Source organism: Coptis chinensis, chromosome 1 (assembly GCF_015680905.1).
Source record: "Coptis chinensis isolate HL-2020 chromosome 1, ASM1568090v1, whole genome shotgun sequence".
In the NCBI taxonomy this organism is placed as follows: domain Eukaryota; kingdom Viridiplantae; phylum Streptophyta; class Magnoliopsida; order Ranunculales; family Ranunculaceae; genus Coptis; species Coptis chinensis.
In genome coordinates, this window is record NC_141456.1 from 35,032,665 (window position 1) to 35,050,819 (window position 18,155).

Below are 18,155 nucleotides of genomic sequence, written 5' to 3' on the forward strand. Positions count from 1 at the left end.
CCATTTTGCGCATTTCACCACGCAAAATGCCATGAAACTGATGCATGCTGGGGGCTTAAACATTATCTCCAGGATCTAGTGGAAGTCGGTCATATAAAACAGTACACTAGCATTCCTGATGGCGACTTGCGGCACAAACTGATGGCTCGCCGAGTACGTACTCGATCCCCACCTCGCCGTCACTACCAAGAGGTTCAAGCTCATCCTCGCAGCAGAGGACGTCCACGGGATCGTTCGCGCCACGAGCGAAGGCAGCACTCATCCGATCGTGACAATGATCGAACTATTCACGTGATTACTTTCCCGGACGATTCCGTAACCTCATCCAGAGAGAAAAGACGTCGTGTTGGCGCTCTTCAGGAAGTCTATCATTTCACTTCACAGGCAGCTCACGCCCCGCGTGGTTCAGGTCGCAGCGCAGGCGATATCACTTTCACGGAGGCCGACTTAAGCAAAGTCTGCCTTCCTCATAATGATGCATTGGTAGTCCATGTCAAAATTAGCGACTAGACAGTCAAGCGCGTCCTGATCGACCCCGGCAGTTCCTGTGACATTTTATTCTACCACACCATGCAAGAGATGAACCTTCCCAAGTCCGTCCTCGTAGACCCGATCGCCCCCCTTTATGGGTTCAATGGCTCCAGGGCCGATCCCATTGGTGATATTATACTTCCAGTATCGGTAGGATCTAGAGAGGACAGTACAAGATCACCTGCAATACACGGTTCTGCGTTCTAGACATCAAGTCGTCATACAATGCCATACTCGGACGACGATGGATCCATCAGATGCAGGCGGTACCGTCAACATTGCATCAAGTTCTCCGTTTCCCAGGACCTAGAGGAATGATGGAACTTAGAAGCAATCAGCTTGAAGCGTACCATTGTAACCAGAACATGTCAACAAGTGAGACTGCGCCGCGTGAACCAACCCCCGCCATACACATGAACCCACCGCCATAATGGCACATGACTTAGTTGCGAAGTCCGACCGAATCGCTAAGTAGAAGCGGGGGGGCTCTAGCAAGCGATTTTTCTCTCAATCGATAATACCCGCGACTCGCTCCCGAGTCCTTACCCCGCCAACAAAATCTCCGGCGATTGATCCAACGTCGGTAACCGTCGATTAAAGTATCGAGGTTATCTCTCTTTCGTGTTAGGCCACCACAAATGATGGCCCGAAAACCCGCACCATCAATGTGCATGCGGCCGGTGCGCCCCCAGTCGTGGATATCCCCGTCGGCGTTATCGCCGCAGTTTGCTCCACCCTCAGCGACCAGTCATGTCGTCCCATAGAGTGTTCAGACCTCCCCCGACAACGAATCGCCAAGCGGCGAATACCATCGATTCTGGAACCTCCAAATGCGAAAAAGAAAAAGTGAACCTAGGCACCGAAGACGACCCCAAGTTTGTATATGTAGGGGCTAACCTCGACCCCACAATCAGGACCCACCTTGTAAATTTCTTATCTATGAATAAAGATGTTTTTGCTTGGTCGTATATCGATGTGCCCGGAATAGATCCCGCAGTCGCATGCCATAAATTAAATGTTAACCCCAATGCTAGACCAGTCCGACAACGACCCCGCCGACTATCCCTGCGTTTTCAAAAGCCATCAACGCGGCGAGGGTCGACAAACTCAAGCAAGTCGGTTTTATCAGAAAAGTAGACTATCCGGAGTGGATCGCTAACATCGTGGCAGTACCCAAAAAGAACGGAACAGTTCGCCTATGCGTCGATTTTACGAATGTAAATCAGGCCACACCAAAAGACAGTTTTCCCCTACCTCGCATTGACCGACTTGTCGACCAGACCTGTGGTCATGAGCTTCTCTCCTTCATGGGCGCCACGATGGGTACAACCAAATCCCTTTCGCAGAGGAGGATCAAGAGAAGACCTCTTTCATTCTGAGCAAAGGGATCTATTGCTACAACGTTCTCCCGTTCGGTCCGAAGAACGCCGAGAACAACGTGATCAACGCTGGTCACCGACATGTTCCAAGACATGTTAGGCGACACCATGGAGGTCCACATCGGCGATATGATGGTCGTCAAAAGCAAAAAAGCCGTGATCACCTCGCCCCGCTTGAACAGCGTTCTCTAGATTACCCGTCATGCGGGCATGAAAATCCGATCGGAGAAATGCCTTTTGGAGCGATCCTCCGGCAAGTTTTTTAGGTATCAAGTATCTTAGCGAGGGATCGGGCGAATCCGGACCAGATCCGAAGCGTTCTTAGACATGCCCGATCCACGCATCGAAGAAACAAATACAGAAATTGTCGTCATGGTCATTTGCACTCAACCGATTCATATCAAAGGCGTCCGATAAGTGTAGACCGTTCTGCAACTCCTTAAAAAGGCGAAGCGGTTCTCATGGAGCGTCGGTGCCATCAAGCATTAAGTCACTCTCAAAGAGTACCTCACCACGCCCGCCTTAGCCAAGCCCGTAGATGGAGAGACTCGGGGGCTCTATCCGGCGATCCGATTTATTTATTATCATTTCGGTTCTCTTCAAAGAGGAAAACAATTAAAAACCGATCTACTTCACAAGCAAGACGCTCCGACGGCGAAAAGATTACTCCTTCTGGAAAGAGCCGTTACTTGCTTTGTTGTATTCGCGACGGAAGTTCAGGGCCTTACTTTCGGTAGCATCAAATCAAAGTTCTTACCGACCTCCCATTGAAGAAAATCCTCCACAAAGAAAACAAGACTACTCGAATGGCGGTTTGGGCGAAGAAACTTCGGCGAACACCACATGGAGTTAAGTACCATGGATTTCTCGAAAGGACGGTCGTCAGCCGATTTTAAGCGGATTTCCCGTCGGCGACCCCAATTGGGAGCAAGAAACCGACCTCCCAGACACGAAAGAGCACATCAAGTCCACTTGGTCTCTCTTTGTAGATGGTTCTAACAATCCTGGCGGCAGTGGCATAAGGGTTGTCTTAGTTTCACCCGATGGAAGTGTGATGGAGAAGTCAGTTCGCATCGACTTCGCAACTTCCAATAACGAGGCGGAGTACGAGGCACTGATCAGGGGGCTTCGTATGACGCTGCAGCTCGGTGTCAAAGAGCTCCAAGTCTTTAGTGACTTCGCGGTACCGTTTGTTCGCCAGTTGCAAAAGAGTACACACTACCCATGAAGGTAATCTTTCAAAATATCTTCGTCGTTCATCAATTATTGCCTTCTTTTAAGCGGGTGCACATACATCATTTCTTGCGGCGAGAACCGTCATGCGCGGACGGTTTAACTTACCTAGCAACCCGGACCGAAGCGCCCCCAAGACAACTACTCATAGAGGTAGTTGATCGACCTGCGTACCAAGTCGAGCACACCCTGACAATAAGCGACATGTTCCCTCTCTCCGCCAGTCAGTTGAGTCAAACATGGATGCGACCTATCATCGACTATATCCAAGACGCGGTCGCGCTCCACGAGGGCGTACCAAAGGCCAAGCGGATCCCCATCAAAACACGACGTTATTGTTTGTTCCATAACAAGTTGTTCAGAAATCGGTGGTGGCCCACACTTGCGGTGCATCACTCCAGAGCAGGGTCAGTTAGTTTTCGCGGAGATCCACGAAGGAGAATGTGGAAATCATGCCGGTGGTCTCTCTTTAGCCCATAAGGCTATTTCACAAGGATATTTTTGGCCCGATATGCGGTCGATGCTAAAGCATACGCCCTCAAATGTGTCAAGTGTCAAACATTTGGCCACATATCATCCAACCTCGCTTGAAGTGATCGAGATAGCAAGCCCATGGCCATTTCACATGTGGGGCATGGACATCATGGGACCATTCATCCCACGTAAGTCGCGGCTTCCGCTTTGTCTTAGCTGCCACCGACTACTTCACCAAGTGGGTCGAGGCTATTCCTTTAGCACCGTCAAAGAGTCACATGTCGGAAAAACTTCATCCGGACTCACATCATCACCAGATTTGGTTTTGCCACATACATTAATAATGGATAATGGGCCTCGGTTCAAAGGCGAACGGTTAAAGAGTTTCTAGCCAAGTGGAAGATCGTTCATGCATTTTCTACTCCACAATGACGCTTCGAGTAATGGCGGTGGAAGCCGATAACAAAGCAATCTTGGAAAATTTGAAGAAAAAGATTGAAAAGAACAAGAGCCAATGGCCAAATCGGTTGGAGAATATTCTATGGGCTCACCGCACCATACCGATCGATCTGGCGGCCGAATTATCATTCTCCTTATGCTATATGGCACGAAGCCGTCATTCCCACCGGTGGCGATCCATACTACAACTTCGCTCGAAACTTGTAGACTTCGGGACCTAACGACTCGTGTTAGCACGAGAAGTCGACTGTTGGAAGAAAAGCGGGACTTAGCCGCCATCGAGTCGCGTCTTATCGACAAACTCAAGAACTCCTACAACAAGCGAGTTCATCCTAGGTCTTTTCAGCCTGGCGACCTAGTGCTGAAAAAGACGCAAGACGATTCCAAGTTAGCACCCACATGGGAAGGCCCCTACATCGTGGAACGCGTCGTCGGCAATGGAGCATACTGGATAAGAACCCAAGAGGGGAAGATGTTGCCTCGACCTTGGAATACCTATCTACTGAATTTTTTTTACCAGTAGCACCATTCATGTTGTATATCATTTTGTTCACATTAATGAAAAATAAGTTTCTTGTGTTGACTAATACAATCTAATCTATTTACTTGTATTGACAAGTCAAACAGTTTACACAGCAAAGATGATCAACACGCGTTTTTGGTCCGCCATCCTCCGGAAGACGTTTGCCAAGAACGAAAAACGCCTCTCCTCGCGAAAGCATACAACTCTCTGGAGCTTACAGGCCCTACAGCCTCTCCAAGTCTTGTTACGTCGAGGACCTATATTTCTAGGATCGACCACACGAGAACGCTTCCCAGCGAGCATCTGACTCTGGAGCTTCACAGGCTCTACACCTCTCCCAGTCTTGTTACGTCGAGGACCTATATTTCTAGGATCGACCACCGCGAACGCTCTCCATGAGCATACAGCTCTCTGGAGCTTACAGGCCCTACAGCCTCTCCAAGTCTTGTTACGTCGAGGACCTATATTTCTAGGATCGACCACACGAGAACGCTCTCCGCGAGCATACATCTCTCTGGAGCTTACAGGCTCTACAGCCTCTCCAAGTCTTGTTACGTCGAGTCCCTATATTTCTAGGATCGACCACGAGCGGCTCTCCGGCGCCCATACACTCTGCGAGCTTACAGGGCTCCACAAGTCTCTTCACTTATCACTCGTCGAAAACCTATGTTCTAGGGTTAGACCACATGAGCACAATACCAATGGGCATTACGGCTTATATATCGCTTAACCATACCTAGGCAAGACATTCCCCTGGCAAAGATTACTTATAAATTAAGAAAGAATACACCTAACAAAGAACTCTTCAACCTCGATTCATATCATCTAAGCAGGCTCCTAGCAGTTCTCTCTTACAAACAAGGTGACAAACGAAGCACAGTAACAGTTACACGAAAAACACTTCTACACATTGAGCATTGAATTACAAACCACGCACATAATAAGCAGGAGAATAGATGCAAACAATCAATAGTAGACATGCATCCTAAATCCAATCCATACTAGTGCTTGGCCATAGCCATTATTAGCTTCGGTCTACCGATCTGGCGAAAGCTACCAGAAAATCCAGATCGGTACCTATTAAACAAAACAACGAACTGCCACTTCCGTGGAAACCAGTTCTCGGTACCAGTATAGCGAACTGCTCAGGCAAGCCTGAAGGTACAGCTCTATTGTTTACTCCCATATAAGAGAGGCAGAATCAACATATCATCACAAATTCCCACAAAGCGAAATACAGTACATCGTCAAACATCAGTTAAGACATGCTTATCTTGTGGGGTCGCACTCCTGCCAGCAACGTGTCGAGCAGACCTCAGCATCACCCACATACCTTGGTCCTGCGCCGCACCATAATCCGCTCTCTTCAGGACATGATATTTCTCGTCCAGCGCGGCATACTCGGCACAAGCCAGGGTGTATGCTTTCTTTGCCTCACGAGCGACCCCTTGGCATTTCTTGGCATAAGCAGTCACTTTAGCCACCTCTTTATCTAGCTTAGTCAGGTCCGTAACCAGTGCAGCGTTCTCTGCAACAGCGTTCTGATATCTCATGGTCATTACTTCCAGCTTCCTTTTCTTAGCTCTCCACGCAGCTCGCATACAGCCTAGCTCCACATGAGAGTTATCATCAGCTTCAATGCCTTGCACAACATTCTTCAGTCTATCATACCCTCGCAAAAACCGCCAACCAAAGTCAATGGACCAAAAGACATTGGCCCGACATAAACGCCCTCTTGCATCATGAGTTTACCAGACAAGCAGCCATATCCATCGTCCCTAGAAGCGTTTCCATGCTTTCATCCTCCACCTCCGCCTTATCACCATTCAAAGACGGCCCCGCCCGGTAGGCTAGTCGCTATGGGGGCGGAGTGGAAACTACAGTCTGAACGTTTCACTGTGCGTTTCTTCCCCGTTTTCCCCATGTAGTAGAACTCGCTCCCCACATCCCCATATCGCGGGGACGAGTTCTCACCAACGACTGGACGACCTTGTCTCCGGATCATCCGCTTACGCATCACCATCGTCTGCGATGCCAGCATGTTGTGGCGACCCGATCACAACACCACCAGCCGGACGACCAGCCCTCCTAGGTCGTTTGTTGCTTCTAGCCCCCACCAAAGCAGCCTTCCGCTTTCCACGGTCTCCATGCGTGAGGGAGAACTCTATCTCCTCCGTGACCCGTGGAGAAGTTTCTCGACGCCCTTTTCCTTTACTCCGTTTTGTCGCGCGATACGCCATAAATACACCTACTGAACAAAGAAGACGCATTGGGAGTTAAAGACCGGGGCAAGATTATGCTTCGACAAGACACGTTCAAAAGAGGAGAGCAACGTTACCTTTCAAAGCGGCGGTAATGGAAATGCCGCGGTCGTAGAAGAAGAGAAGTCTGAAAACAAACAACCGTTCAAACACCTTTAGTATTCCACGCGACGGTTTCACTTATCAAGTAAACGTCTTTTCCAAACCACGCCATAATTACCTTGAGGCGTAAACGTCGGGGCAAAGTCCGCCATCATCATTGCGCCCTCGGCAGCCACATTTGTCTTACCGCGTGGCATTCCCATTAAAGTGATCTGGTATCATCGATACGGAAACGCGCAAAAGAGAAACAAGTGTGCAACATCGCGGAAAAGCAAATAACGACACGCTTTAAATAGCACTTTCATACGGTTCGTTCTTTTAGCGGGTGGAGACTACTCGGAAATCCAACCCGCTACGCCAAAGTTAACTTCATATGGTTACCCCGAACCAATCACGAATACCAACTTCGTTCAACACAACACAATCTGAAATGCAAAAGGCGAACGCCTGGTTACCCGAGAAACCAGTTCTATTGTACCGCAGCATATAAGCTGATAAGAGACATACAACAAATTTACAACTCACCCTCCACGGGCACCACAGTTAGTTCTCTAGGTTCAAAAGCTTCATCGACCTCAGCATCCCTCCCGTCCACTACGATCGATACGCCATCCAGTTCCAAACTTATCGGTAGCGTCGGTGCAAATGGCTCGACGGACACCACGACTTACGGCATGATCAAGGAGGAGCCAATCTCCCCAACGTCTCCTCATTACTGTTCCACTTGCGGGGCACCGACGGCGGCGCGTGTTCCTCCTTCAAAGCCTTGTAATCCGCTTCGAGATCTCCGAAGTCCGCATCCAGATCATCATAGGCCTTAGTAGCGTCCTGAGCAACCTTCTTGCAGTGAAGGGCATAATCGTTCGACCTTCCATTTTCCACGGTTCGCGGCCGCGAACGCCGCCCAACTCGCTTCTAAAGCCGCCTCGGATCTTCGACTTCAATATCTTTCGGCATCTTCGCCCGGATTCGAGTTTCATGAGCCTTCCGCGGATCCTCAAGCTCCTCACGCTCCATCTTAGCGGCGTCACGCACATTCTTTCACTCCTCGGCGGCTTCAACACGGACTCCTATCCGTTTCAAATAATCTGCGCAATCTCTTTCAACTTTTGGAAACCAGCGACAAGCTGCCATAGTGCATATATATAAACAAATCAAAGCAACGAACATAACAAAACCGCTATATCAAGGGACGACAAACCCGCGTTACCCGGACATTGCGCGATTTCCATCCGCCAGTATGTTATCCGCCCGGTCCCTTTTCATCAAGTTCCTTGCGGTTGCCATCCAACGATGATGTTCGAAAAAACAGTAGATACCTTTTTCGACCTGAACTGCGGTCGATTATGCTTTACCGTTATTTCTCGTGTTCATCTAAATACACAAATCGGGCCTCCGGTCGTCGGCACTCAACAACAGCCTTCCCAACTTCGCCTTGGGAGCCTTCGCTTTCGCTAGCGGACTGGGTTCCCGTCCTCGTCGAGACGGACTAGATCCCGCACCGAAGGTGGCCAAGTCCATAACTCCTTTCGGGCAGCCCGACTCCGGCGCCCACCACTAGCACCCCCCCACTAGAGCTCTCGCCCAGGGCGTGTCGCACAACTTTAGCCATTCGAGCCCCTGCGTCCGCCGCCGGCTTCTTCTCTTCTCCGACTGCCTCAGTGGCCGAGCATTGAAGGCCTCACGATCTCGCCCATAGGGCGTCAATTGTTAACCGCCGGGCCCAAAACTTCGAGCTACCGACCCTGCAGAAGACCACCACCAGGAGGACGCCTCGGGACGCCACGCGCCCGGTCTCGGTCCTCCCGTGTTATCAGATCACTGGTACGCTTCTCCATCACCACTCGCTTCGTTCGACCTAGAGCTCGCTCTTTTTGAGCCTTTCTTTTCTCCCGGATCGCAGCACCTCCTTTTTCCTCAAAGAAATGAGCAAATTCCGGAAGCTTAGCTCGTTTTTGTTCTCGACTCAACCGCGCGAACCTCTCTATCTCCCCACGATAGTTCGCGTCCGCACAGGAAACTCTGCAAACAAAACAAAGAGATGAACAAGTTAGAACAACAGTCGCTCACCCATTAAAGTGTCAAAAGGAAGACAAGCCTACCCACCGGCTAGGCTACACATCCTAGTTCGCAACCTACATCCATTAACACAGTAGTTGCCAACTAGCAGCAACGACCTCTTCGTCCAGGCCTCATTGCTTACACCATCAAGCATAGCAGAACGCGTCGCCATGGTTTGCAAGCTAAAATTCAGATTACCAGACCGCCTCATTACGTAATGCTTTATTATGTCGGACACCCCTATGTGGTATTCACCACTCGCATTCAACAGGTCGAACACCTTAAATAGTCGCCAAGTGTTACCAACGAACTGGCATGGAGACTTCCCACAGTGACTCAAGAAGTCACAAACCAATTTTGAGCGGTATCCGCATGCGGCTCTCGGTGACCTTCACGGATGATTATTCCACCATTCGAGGGATTGTACCCCTCACTACTGAACATCTTCACTCGGCTTGGGTTCAGATATTTCCGTCGGGAACATTGATCCCATAAGCTGCTTTCCGCTTTCGGAAACGAAGCTAGCGACCGCGATGCTCTATTGCTCTTAGGGGGTAACTTCACTTCTTTGCGTCATCTCCCCTCGACGACGTACTTAGCCACGTCATCTTCGACCCGGATCGACTATTAACCTCATCTACCCTAACTTCTTCATCCACTTCAACCCCAATTCACCACCACCACCACCACTTTCAACGAAGTCTTCATTTTCTCTCTTCATACTTCCCCGGCATTTCGGTGAAATCTCCCGAACCTCTTCCGAGCGATTGTCGTCAGAATCCGACATTGTAGTATTTTCTTTTTCTCAAATTACCCAACCTTAAACCCTACAACCTAACACTGACCTACCAACTTAACAAACCCTACTGGAACGAGAAGAAAGCAAAGTGAAAATGAAAAGGAAACAACAACAGAAGCACTCACCTGCAGAGCCCTAGCTTGCGTTTTTGCGGAAGAAGAAACCTGGAAATGCCTTTTTGGTTATCCCAAATTTGATTTTGCACAACCGCCTATTCAGTTCCCAAGAAGTTATGATCACGGCCTATGATATAGCCCACACACGTGTCCAAGCACCTGTCTTTTCTTGAGTTTCGAATAATCGCGGCGACACGACTCTTTTCCAACTGCTATGATTCTGTCACGTGCCACCCACACCCTCATTTTTCTTTCCCGCCAAAACCATCATGCTACAAGATTCGAACTCAGCAGCATCTCAGTCAGAACGATCACCATAGCTCGCTCATGCTTCACCCAAGTGTTGATTCTTCTCTCAGCAGATCACTTGCACGAACACAACCAATCTACTGAGAGGGCGCTGTGTAGGGGAGCAATATCCCCATTAAGGAACATTGCATACGAAGCATAAGCGATCTCAATACATCGACCTCGAGGACCGATCTATGAAGCAGCTCTCTAAGAAACATTGCATATCGATCTCAATACATCGACCTCCAAGACCGATCGTGTAGCTCTCAAGGTGGTCCCCAAAGATGTCTCGATGCGAACACATGGCCGATTTTCATACCGAATAAGGTCACCACCGGGAGTAATCATTACCAAAATCTTACTTGTACTTCCCACCAGGAAATAGGGCAACCGTGTTGGGGATTATACCAATACCAATCGGTTCCCCACTACCTGAAACTTGTATGAACACACTTCAACTCGGATAAATCTCAAATATCACAAACTACCTATACTAACATGCCCAACTCGTAAACAACTATTAACAATGGATAATAATGTAAAGCGGTAAAAGCAAACCACAATACAAAGATTTACCGTGGTTCGTGGTGATGCCTACTTCCACAAGAGCAAAGGAAGATTACAATCTCTCCTTACAAACCTTACTAGATCACTCTTATCTCTTTACAGGTTGTATCTCTCAGAAAATGTACTCTCTTTTGTTTTAGTCCGGATTCAATCCTTCGACTTGTTTTTGGTTAGGTTTTCCAAAACCTTGATTTTTGGTTTTATCTCCAAAACCAAATTTCCAAATCTTGTAGCAAGGCCCACAAAATTATGCGGAGGTACTTCCGCACACTCTGAGCGCGAGTCGAAAGCTGGGTCGCCCTATGTTCTTGGAACTTCTGGCGCGCCGGCATCTCGAGCCGACTTCGATGTCGAGTTTGCCCGTTTACGTCGACTCCGGTTCTCTCCTCATGTGAGGGATAACTCCAACAAACCGCGCCAACTCCCAATCAGCACACAACTTATAATATAACCAGCCCAACACTCATTCACGGTCTCCACCTTACACGTGTACAAGAGACACACGTGCCTCTTGGATTGACATTTCTTCAAGCCTATAAATACCACCTATTTGAACTACGTCGGACCTGATTCCTCTCTCCTCCAAAAAGGAAAACCAAAAGAGGATACGTAGGCAGCTCGCTCACAAGCGAACTCGGTCCCTCCAGAAAATCTCAACTCTCTTCCCTCACCCTTCGCAAACACAAAGGAAAACCAAAACACTCCTTTACAGCCAGTGTCAAGTAACATGCACGTTTTTTGTCCACAAAACATCAGGTCTACAATGGTATGCTGTCTTCACTATATAGTTTCGAGTTCAGTGGGAACTAGATTTTCTTTTGTTTTGCCAGATTTCTGATATAAATGAGTCTGTTTCCACCTATAAGGTTATAAATGACATTGTAGATCATTGTTACTTTGAAAGGAACGAAACTAATTGACCTTCTACATCGTATTTATGCAGAATAAAAAAAATTCTGTAGGAATTGGTAGGAATAAACCTCATCCTTGGGAGGAACTAAGATAACATAACCAAAATTACAGACTGCTGAAAGTAATGGCCAGGATATATATTCCAATGTCCAATACCTGAGAAACTCCTCAAGCACAGTGCAGTCTAGCAAACCGTTACCTGTTACCTGATGGTGTCAACTGGCCAGATTACCAGCAGAAGACTTCTTCTCACTGCAGGCTATGGACTAGACTACCACGTTCTGAAAACTAAGGCTAGATTTAAACCAGATACGTTTATAGAGTTTTGAATAAAAAGCATGATCTGGGAAGGACTTGTGTGAGATTGAGCAACTTTCGTATATAGCAGATGCAATCCTTTATCCGCATTGAATGGACCTTTTAACAAGGGTAGTGAAATTTTTTCCAGCAAAAAGGAGCAAGCCTAGCCTGAGCAGGGCACTCCCCTGCAGAGGAAAGGGGGGTAATGGGCTAATGGCGAGGCAGAAACCATCCATGGATTACCTGACAAAACTGTACCATCATGTTTACTGGAAAAATTTATACTGAAGTTGCTTATAGGACTTTTACAATCGCCCTGGGCTTAAAAGTTAATGCATCAGACATTAAAACAACAAAACCTCAACGAGAAATAGCCTGCAACTCTCATTTTCTTTTATTTTTTTCTTCTTTTATTTTAGTGTTCACTACTCTCATCTGATTTATGAAGATCTCCTTGACAAACATTTAGCTGTTACGCAATTCAAAATAGGCCAACATTCAAGGAATGGACTACAAGTGAGTTGCTGCCTTGATGTTGATAGTGTGATGAAAACACACAAAGGATTAATTATTTGCCCATAATACACATTTACACTCAGACGCAGGAAATAAATCAACAATAATAATCCAAGCCATTACTTCAATAATACTCATGCAAATGTAGACAGACAGTGAAGAAAAAAAACACTTTAAAGAAAAACCTTTTTTTCCCTTTTTCCAATTTGCTTTTTGTATTAAAAAAAGTGAGCTGTATAGTATTTCGTATTTGTTTGCAGGAGTAAGGAATCGAAGTTACAAATATATCATGATAAGTGGAAATGAGAATGTACTATACACCAAGCTGGTTACTGGGCAGTTACAGGCTTACAGCAACCAATAACCATAGTCAGGAGAGAATTATAGTACTTTGACCACAGAAAGAGGACCATCTATAGCGCCAGATCACCCCCCATTTCAGTGATAACCTCGTCTATTTTGTCCAGCATATCTGGTGAAAGAAACAATTAAGACTGAAGAGAGCCAAAAGAAAGAAAATAAGCAATCGGATCACAAATTATACTAATACTGGTTTCTATGTTCACAAATGGGTTCATCAGCTCATCCAACGGGGCCAACTAAGAAAAGTACGACCAAAAGACATATTCTCAGTATGTTCATATTCAACTCTACAAACCTGCATGCTGAAGCTGAACATCTTGCTCTCCCCCCTCCCTTTCTACTCTCTTTTCTCAATACCATTTTTTAAAAGTCAAACACAGGTCACTTTTACTTACTTCCACAGTCTAAAATATCCAATGGTTTTCATTTGGGAACCCAAACTGACACCAATACTTAACAGCCTAATAGTATTTACATCTACAAACCAGTAATCTACAATTTAGAACCACTTTACTGGATAGATTCACATACCAAGGAAGGAAGATTCTGATGCGTATCTCTGCAACAAAGTTAAAGAACTGATCAAAATATTATAAGAGCTATTGATACCATAGAGCTAGAAATTGTCCATCGATACTGCACCTATCAGATGTAAACACAAACGAGATGTGTCTCCAACTAATTCAAATTACAGAACAGCTTTAATAGTAACAGAAAATCTGAGTTGGGAAGGAATAGGAAGCTACCATGACTAGGGACTCGAGATCAAGTTCATCAGGTGCCATTACTTTCTCTGCAGAAACAATGGTCTCAGTTAAAAGAAAATTGAGTAGGAGCAGTTTCTAAATTGTGCAATAAGTTATCAGTATACCTTGCTCAACCTCCGTAGAACAGTTGGTTAGTAGTGCTGTGAAGCTCGGGGGCAGGTCCACTTGAGAAACTCTTTCAAAGTTTTGACCCTGTCCAACTAATGATTCCTGGCAACATCTATTCTCATTGCTATTGTAGTTCAAAATTGACCTCATCTGAGGAGAATATGTGGCAACTGGATCCACAAAACTCAACTCTTCAGGTCTGAAATAATCACAGATCTCAAGCAATTGTTCTCTTTTCAAAGATATCAATAACTGAATCTGTTAACAGAACTACATATGCAGTTGCTAAAATATTCTTGATCTCTTTCTGACCTGAACTGGAGTCGATCCGAAGGGACAAACTCTGATTGGGATGAAAGTTCAGATCCAGAATCACTTCTTGTAACCCCCATCTCCATGGCATCCTTCAAGCTATCCTGAGATTTAACAGAAATAGGAAAATTTAGCCATGAACATAGCAAGGGAGGATGGTTTCAAGAAGCAGAACTGAGGCCCTAGATCTCAAGAGTTTGATTTCTATTATCATAAGAAGACTTGAAAACCGCACCTTCAAAGCACCAATAAAAGTCTCAGCGTCACAAGACGATGCAAACCGCAAGGCAAATTTCTGTATCTGTAAACCGTCGGGATCACTGGTTAGTAATAATAATAATAACAATCAAACTGAGAAGGCAAATATCCTGGCATTACAAATTGCTACTTGCACTAGAATGCCCTTAAATTTTGGACTCAAAAGATTATCACCATATTATTCCGTAACGATTTGCATCATATAACTCAGCCATATGAGATAAGTACTTAAGGAGGGATATAAAAATATACTCATGCCAGGAAAAGAGAACCAAACACATTTCTTTCACATCCTTTTCAAAACCATCATTTGCAACCTCAATTGACATGATTCAGTTTGGACTTTGGACACGCCCCGAGTGCAAGCCATATTTAAAAGACAGAAATGTGGATTTGTTGGTCCAAAAAAGCAAGTTATTGAGGAGCAAATAATTGGAAATTGGGCAAAATTACTATATGTTGACGTGGAATACTGGGATTCTATACAATGGCACGAGTCTTTAAAGTTTAAATTGACACACCAAGGGATATAAGACTATCATACGCAATACTCAAAGTGGCATGACCTATGATAATGTCACCCACAAAAAGTGACTGAACCATCTATTCCGTTATATTGTTGCATAGAGTTAGTAGTTAACTCAACAGACAATGCAATGCCAAAATACCGTGTTGGCTCTGAAAAAATCCATTAACAATCCCATTAAGAGCATATAACCAGTATTATTATACTTTTACATTGTCACTTCCTAACAGATTAAAAGTTACATAACGAAGCCAGCAACTATAAACAGTAAAAAAAAAGGTGTGTGATTTGTTTTTTTATGTAGAGTGGAGAATAGGTGAAGTTCAAAACCAAGCAACACTTATAATGGATCCTAAAGAAATGGAGGAGCTTGCCTGGCCATGACAATCCTTGTAGCTTGCAAAGATTACTCTACTACCTCTGGGAGGGCACTGGGTACTGACGCATGACACCTGAGGCCAGGAGAAATGCAGATTACAAGTGAAGTGCTCCTCCTGCATCAAACAAAAAAGACTGCAACAGTTATCCTTCATTCCTTTTTTGTCTCCGGTGTTTATGACTTAAGTCCAGACGTAGATATTATATGAAATTAACTTTTTTGAATCTGCGTAGTCATCAAAAGTGGTTATATGAATATCAGGAATTTGACTAGTAAATTTCCTAAGGGACTTCATCTAAGTATCATTCCAAAGAAACCACGAATCAATATCAACAAAAACATATATTCTAGCAAAATTTATGCGTGGGGAGAGATTGCTAGCTCCCTAAAACATGTACAGAAATGGATATGGAAGCTGAAAGGGAAATCCCATTCGGAAATAAAATCTATAACCTTCTTTTAATACAATGATGTGTAGAGATTCTGATATATGTGATATTGAAATGATAAGTGGACTAGAATATATTCAGCACATCTTAACACTCCAATTATTTACAGTATATAACTTATCATATCAAATGACCACAAAGAAATCTGAAACACAGTAAAATAATTAGGACTAGTCCAAATATAAAGTTAGTGTGTGTAGTACCTGCCGCTAACATAAATGCAAAACAAACTCCAATCTACATACACCTTTCCAATCTAAATCTTAACAAAAACTCAAATCCTTTCTCCAAACAGCAGGCAAACATCCAGAACCACCAAATTGCACTCTAAAAAAAGCAGTCTCTCTTATATATATCAAGCATCTAAAAACCCATAACCACTACATAAATTGCAGTGTAGCCTCTTATATATATATATATATATTCAGCATATCTCAAAAACCATCTAAACCCTTACGAAACAACAACAACAAAAACACCATAAATGGTCAGCAATAAAAGTCACCCACATTTCTAAGGATCCAAGCAATAGATTAAAAACCTAATCCACAAAATAAACTAATCCAGCATTCAAAACCCTACAAGTACAAATAACTCCTAAAGTAAATAACACTTCAATCACAAACACATTTCCACAAATAGAAACCAAAAGTAACAACAACAACAACAATTATAGAAGAGAGAGATACAACTTACAAAGACTTTATCACCGATAGAAACAAGCAGAACAGATTCAGGGTTTAAGAAATCAGTGACAATCTGAAGATAAGCATTTGAAGAAGAAGGAAACCAAGTCCCACCACATTTAAGTTTAGATTTCGGTAAAGATCTCAGATTCGGAAAGGAAGATGATATAAATCTCGGGAAATTGAAAAAACGAGCGTATTCAATTTTCCATTTGTTATTAACAGTAGTTAATGACGTTTCTAAGTTTCTTTGTGCTTCTGCTGCTATTTTTGATAAGTTTTTTAGATGATTCTTTTTTCCCGCCATATATATTTTTTGTTTAGCTGTCCCTCTTCTTTTTTGAGCTGTGGAAAAATAATGATGGTGGAAGTCAAATGGGAGAGAGGTGTTAGGGTATTTATAGGGAAGGAGTTTAAGGGTGTTTTGGTCATTTTGTTTCTCACGTGATGTGACCCCTGTTCTGTTTTTGGGAGTGACTTGACCGTTGATCTGTCGAGAGTTGAGACTACCAATGACTCAATGAGGTCTCTCAAGTCTGATATTATCCGAAATTTTCAGATATCGGATTCAGATAAATTTTCACATCCAAACAGATTTCGAATCCAATTTAATTAATATAAATATACTAGTATACTGCATTGCAGTGATGCGTGAGCGTAGTATATCATTTATTATTATTATTATTTATATTTATATATATATATATATTTTTATTTATTTATTTATTTTCACGACTTGATTAATTTTTTGATAATTAGACAGATAAATTAAGAAAAATAGACTATATCATTGTCTAACAGTCTTTTTGATAATTTATTCAAGTGTAACAATATTGATTCAATCTTTTACTACACGGTTATTTTATTAAATGCTTGAACCAACCGTCGTGTATTAACATGTGTTATGCTTTAACACGTACACAAAATTAACTATCAATAATTACGTGTGCGGTAAATGTGAAGAAGTAGACCATTATCCCAACAATAAAAGAAGCTAGTATTTGTGGGAATTTCTCATGTTAAGTAGTCATGCATTACGATAGGCACCCCTATGGAGCCCTTATATGTTTGGAGATAAGTCACATAATATCCTATCAACATATATTTAATTTTAAAGCAATATTACATTCTCCAAATGAATAAGAAAGGAATTTTCGGTAAAATCTTATTTATATTTTCAACATTAAATCACAAAACCTCATTCCAAAGAAACATGTTTTTATCTTTAGTTATTTGAAGAACAAAAATACATATAGACAACACCATCAAAAACTAAAGTAACATACCGAAGGTTTTAAAACACTATATCATAATAACAAGTTACACAGTTATTTACTTTAAAAGCAAATATTACATTCTCCATTAGAAAAATCATAACACGTATTTTACTTTAATGAAAATTTCACAGAGTCTCCTTTGTATTTTAAATATTAAATCATAAAAACCTCATCATATCTAGAAACATACATTTGAAGAACCAGAATAACCAAAGTAACAACATCCCAAAGGTTCTAAAATACTATACATATAAGAAGTTGCACAATTATTTACTTTACAAACTGCTCAACTCAACTCAACTCAAAAGACATAGAGAGGAGGGTTAGCAAAAGTCCAAACAACTATAATATAAAAGGCAGTAGCTGAAGTGACAAAATCCATCTGCAGCAACCATCAAAAAATGTCCTCCTATACATTACTTGTGGAAGAACCTACATAAATCCAAACAACAAAATTAAGCATGATAACGATATTATATATTCATTTATGAGAAATATATAACATA

At 43.7% G+C, this 18,155-nt stretch overlaps 1 protein-coding gene across 2 annotated transcripts; it reads right to left on the bottom strand.

Moving 5' to 3' along the window:
• Positions 1–12,734: 12,734 nt before the first annotated feature.
• LOC147523676 (poor homologous synapsis 1) lies at positions 12,735–16,739 on the bottom strand. Of its 2 annotated transcripts, XM_086599351.1 has the most exons (8): positions 16,383–16,739; positions 15,233–15,352; positions 14,310–14,375; positions 14,075–14,178; positions 13,759–13,961; positions 13,634–13,680; positions 13,419–13,446; positions 12,735–12,996 (listed from the first exon to the last, which is right to left on the bottom strand). In XM_086599351.1, exons 1-8 carry the CDS (start codon positions 16,677–16,679, stop codon positions 12,938–12,940), a joined length of 924 nt encoding a protein of 307 aa, XP_086455477.1. In that variant the 5' UTR covers positions 16,680–16,739; the 3' UTR covers positions 12,735–12,937. The 2 variants fall into 2 exon arrangements, with proteins under 2 accessions (XP_086455477.1, XP_086455480.1); XM_086599354.1 differs by lacking the exon at positions 12,735–12,996 and having other exon boundaries at positions 13,427–13,529.
• Between the last annotated feature and the right edge of the window lie 1,416 nt (positions 16,740–18,155).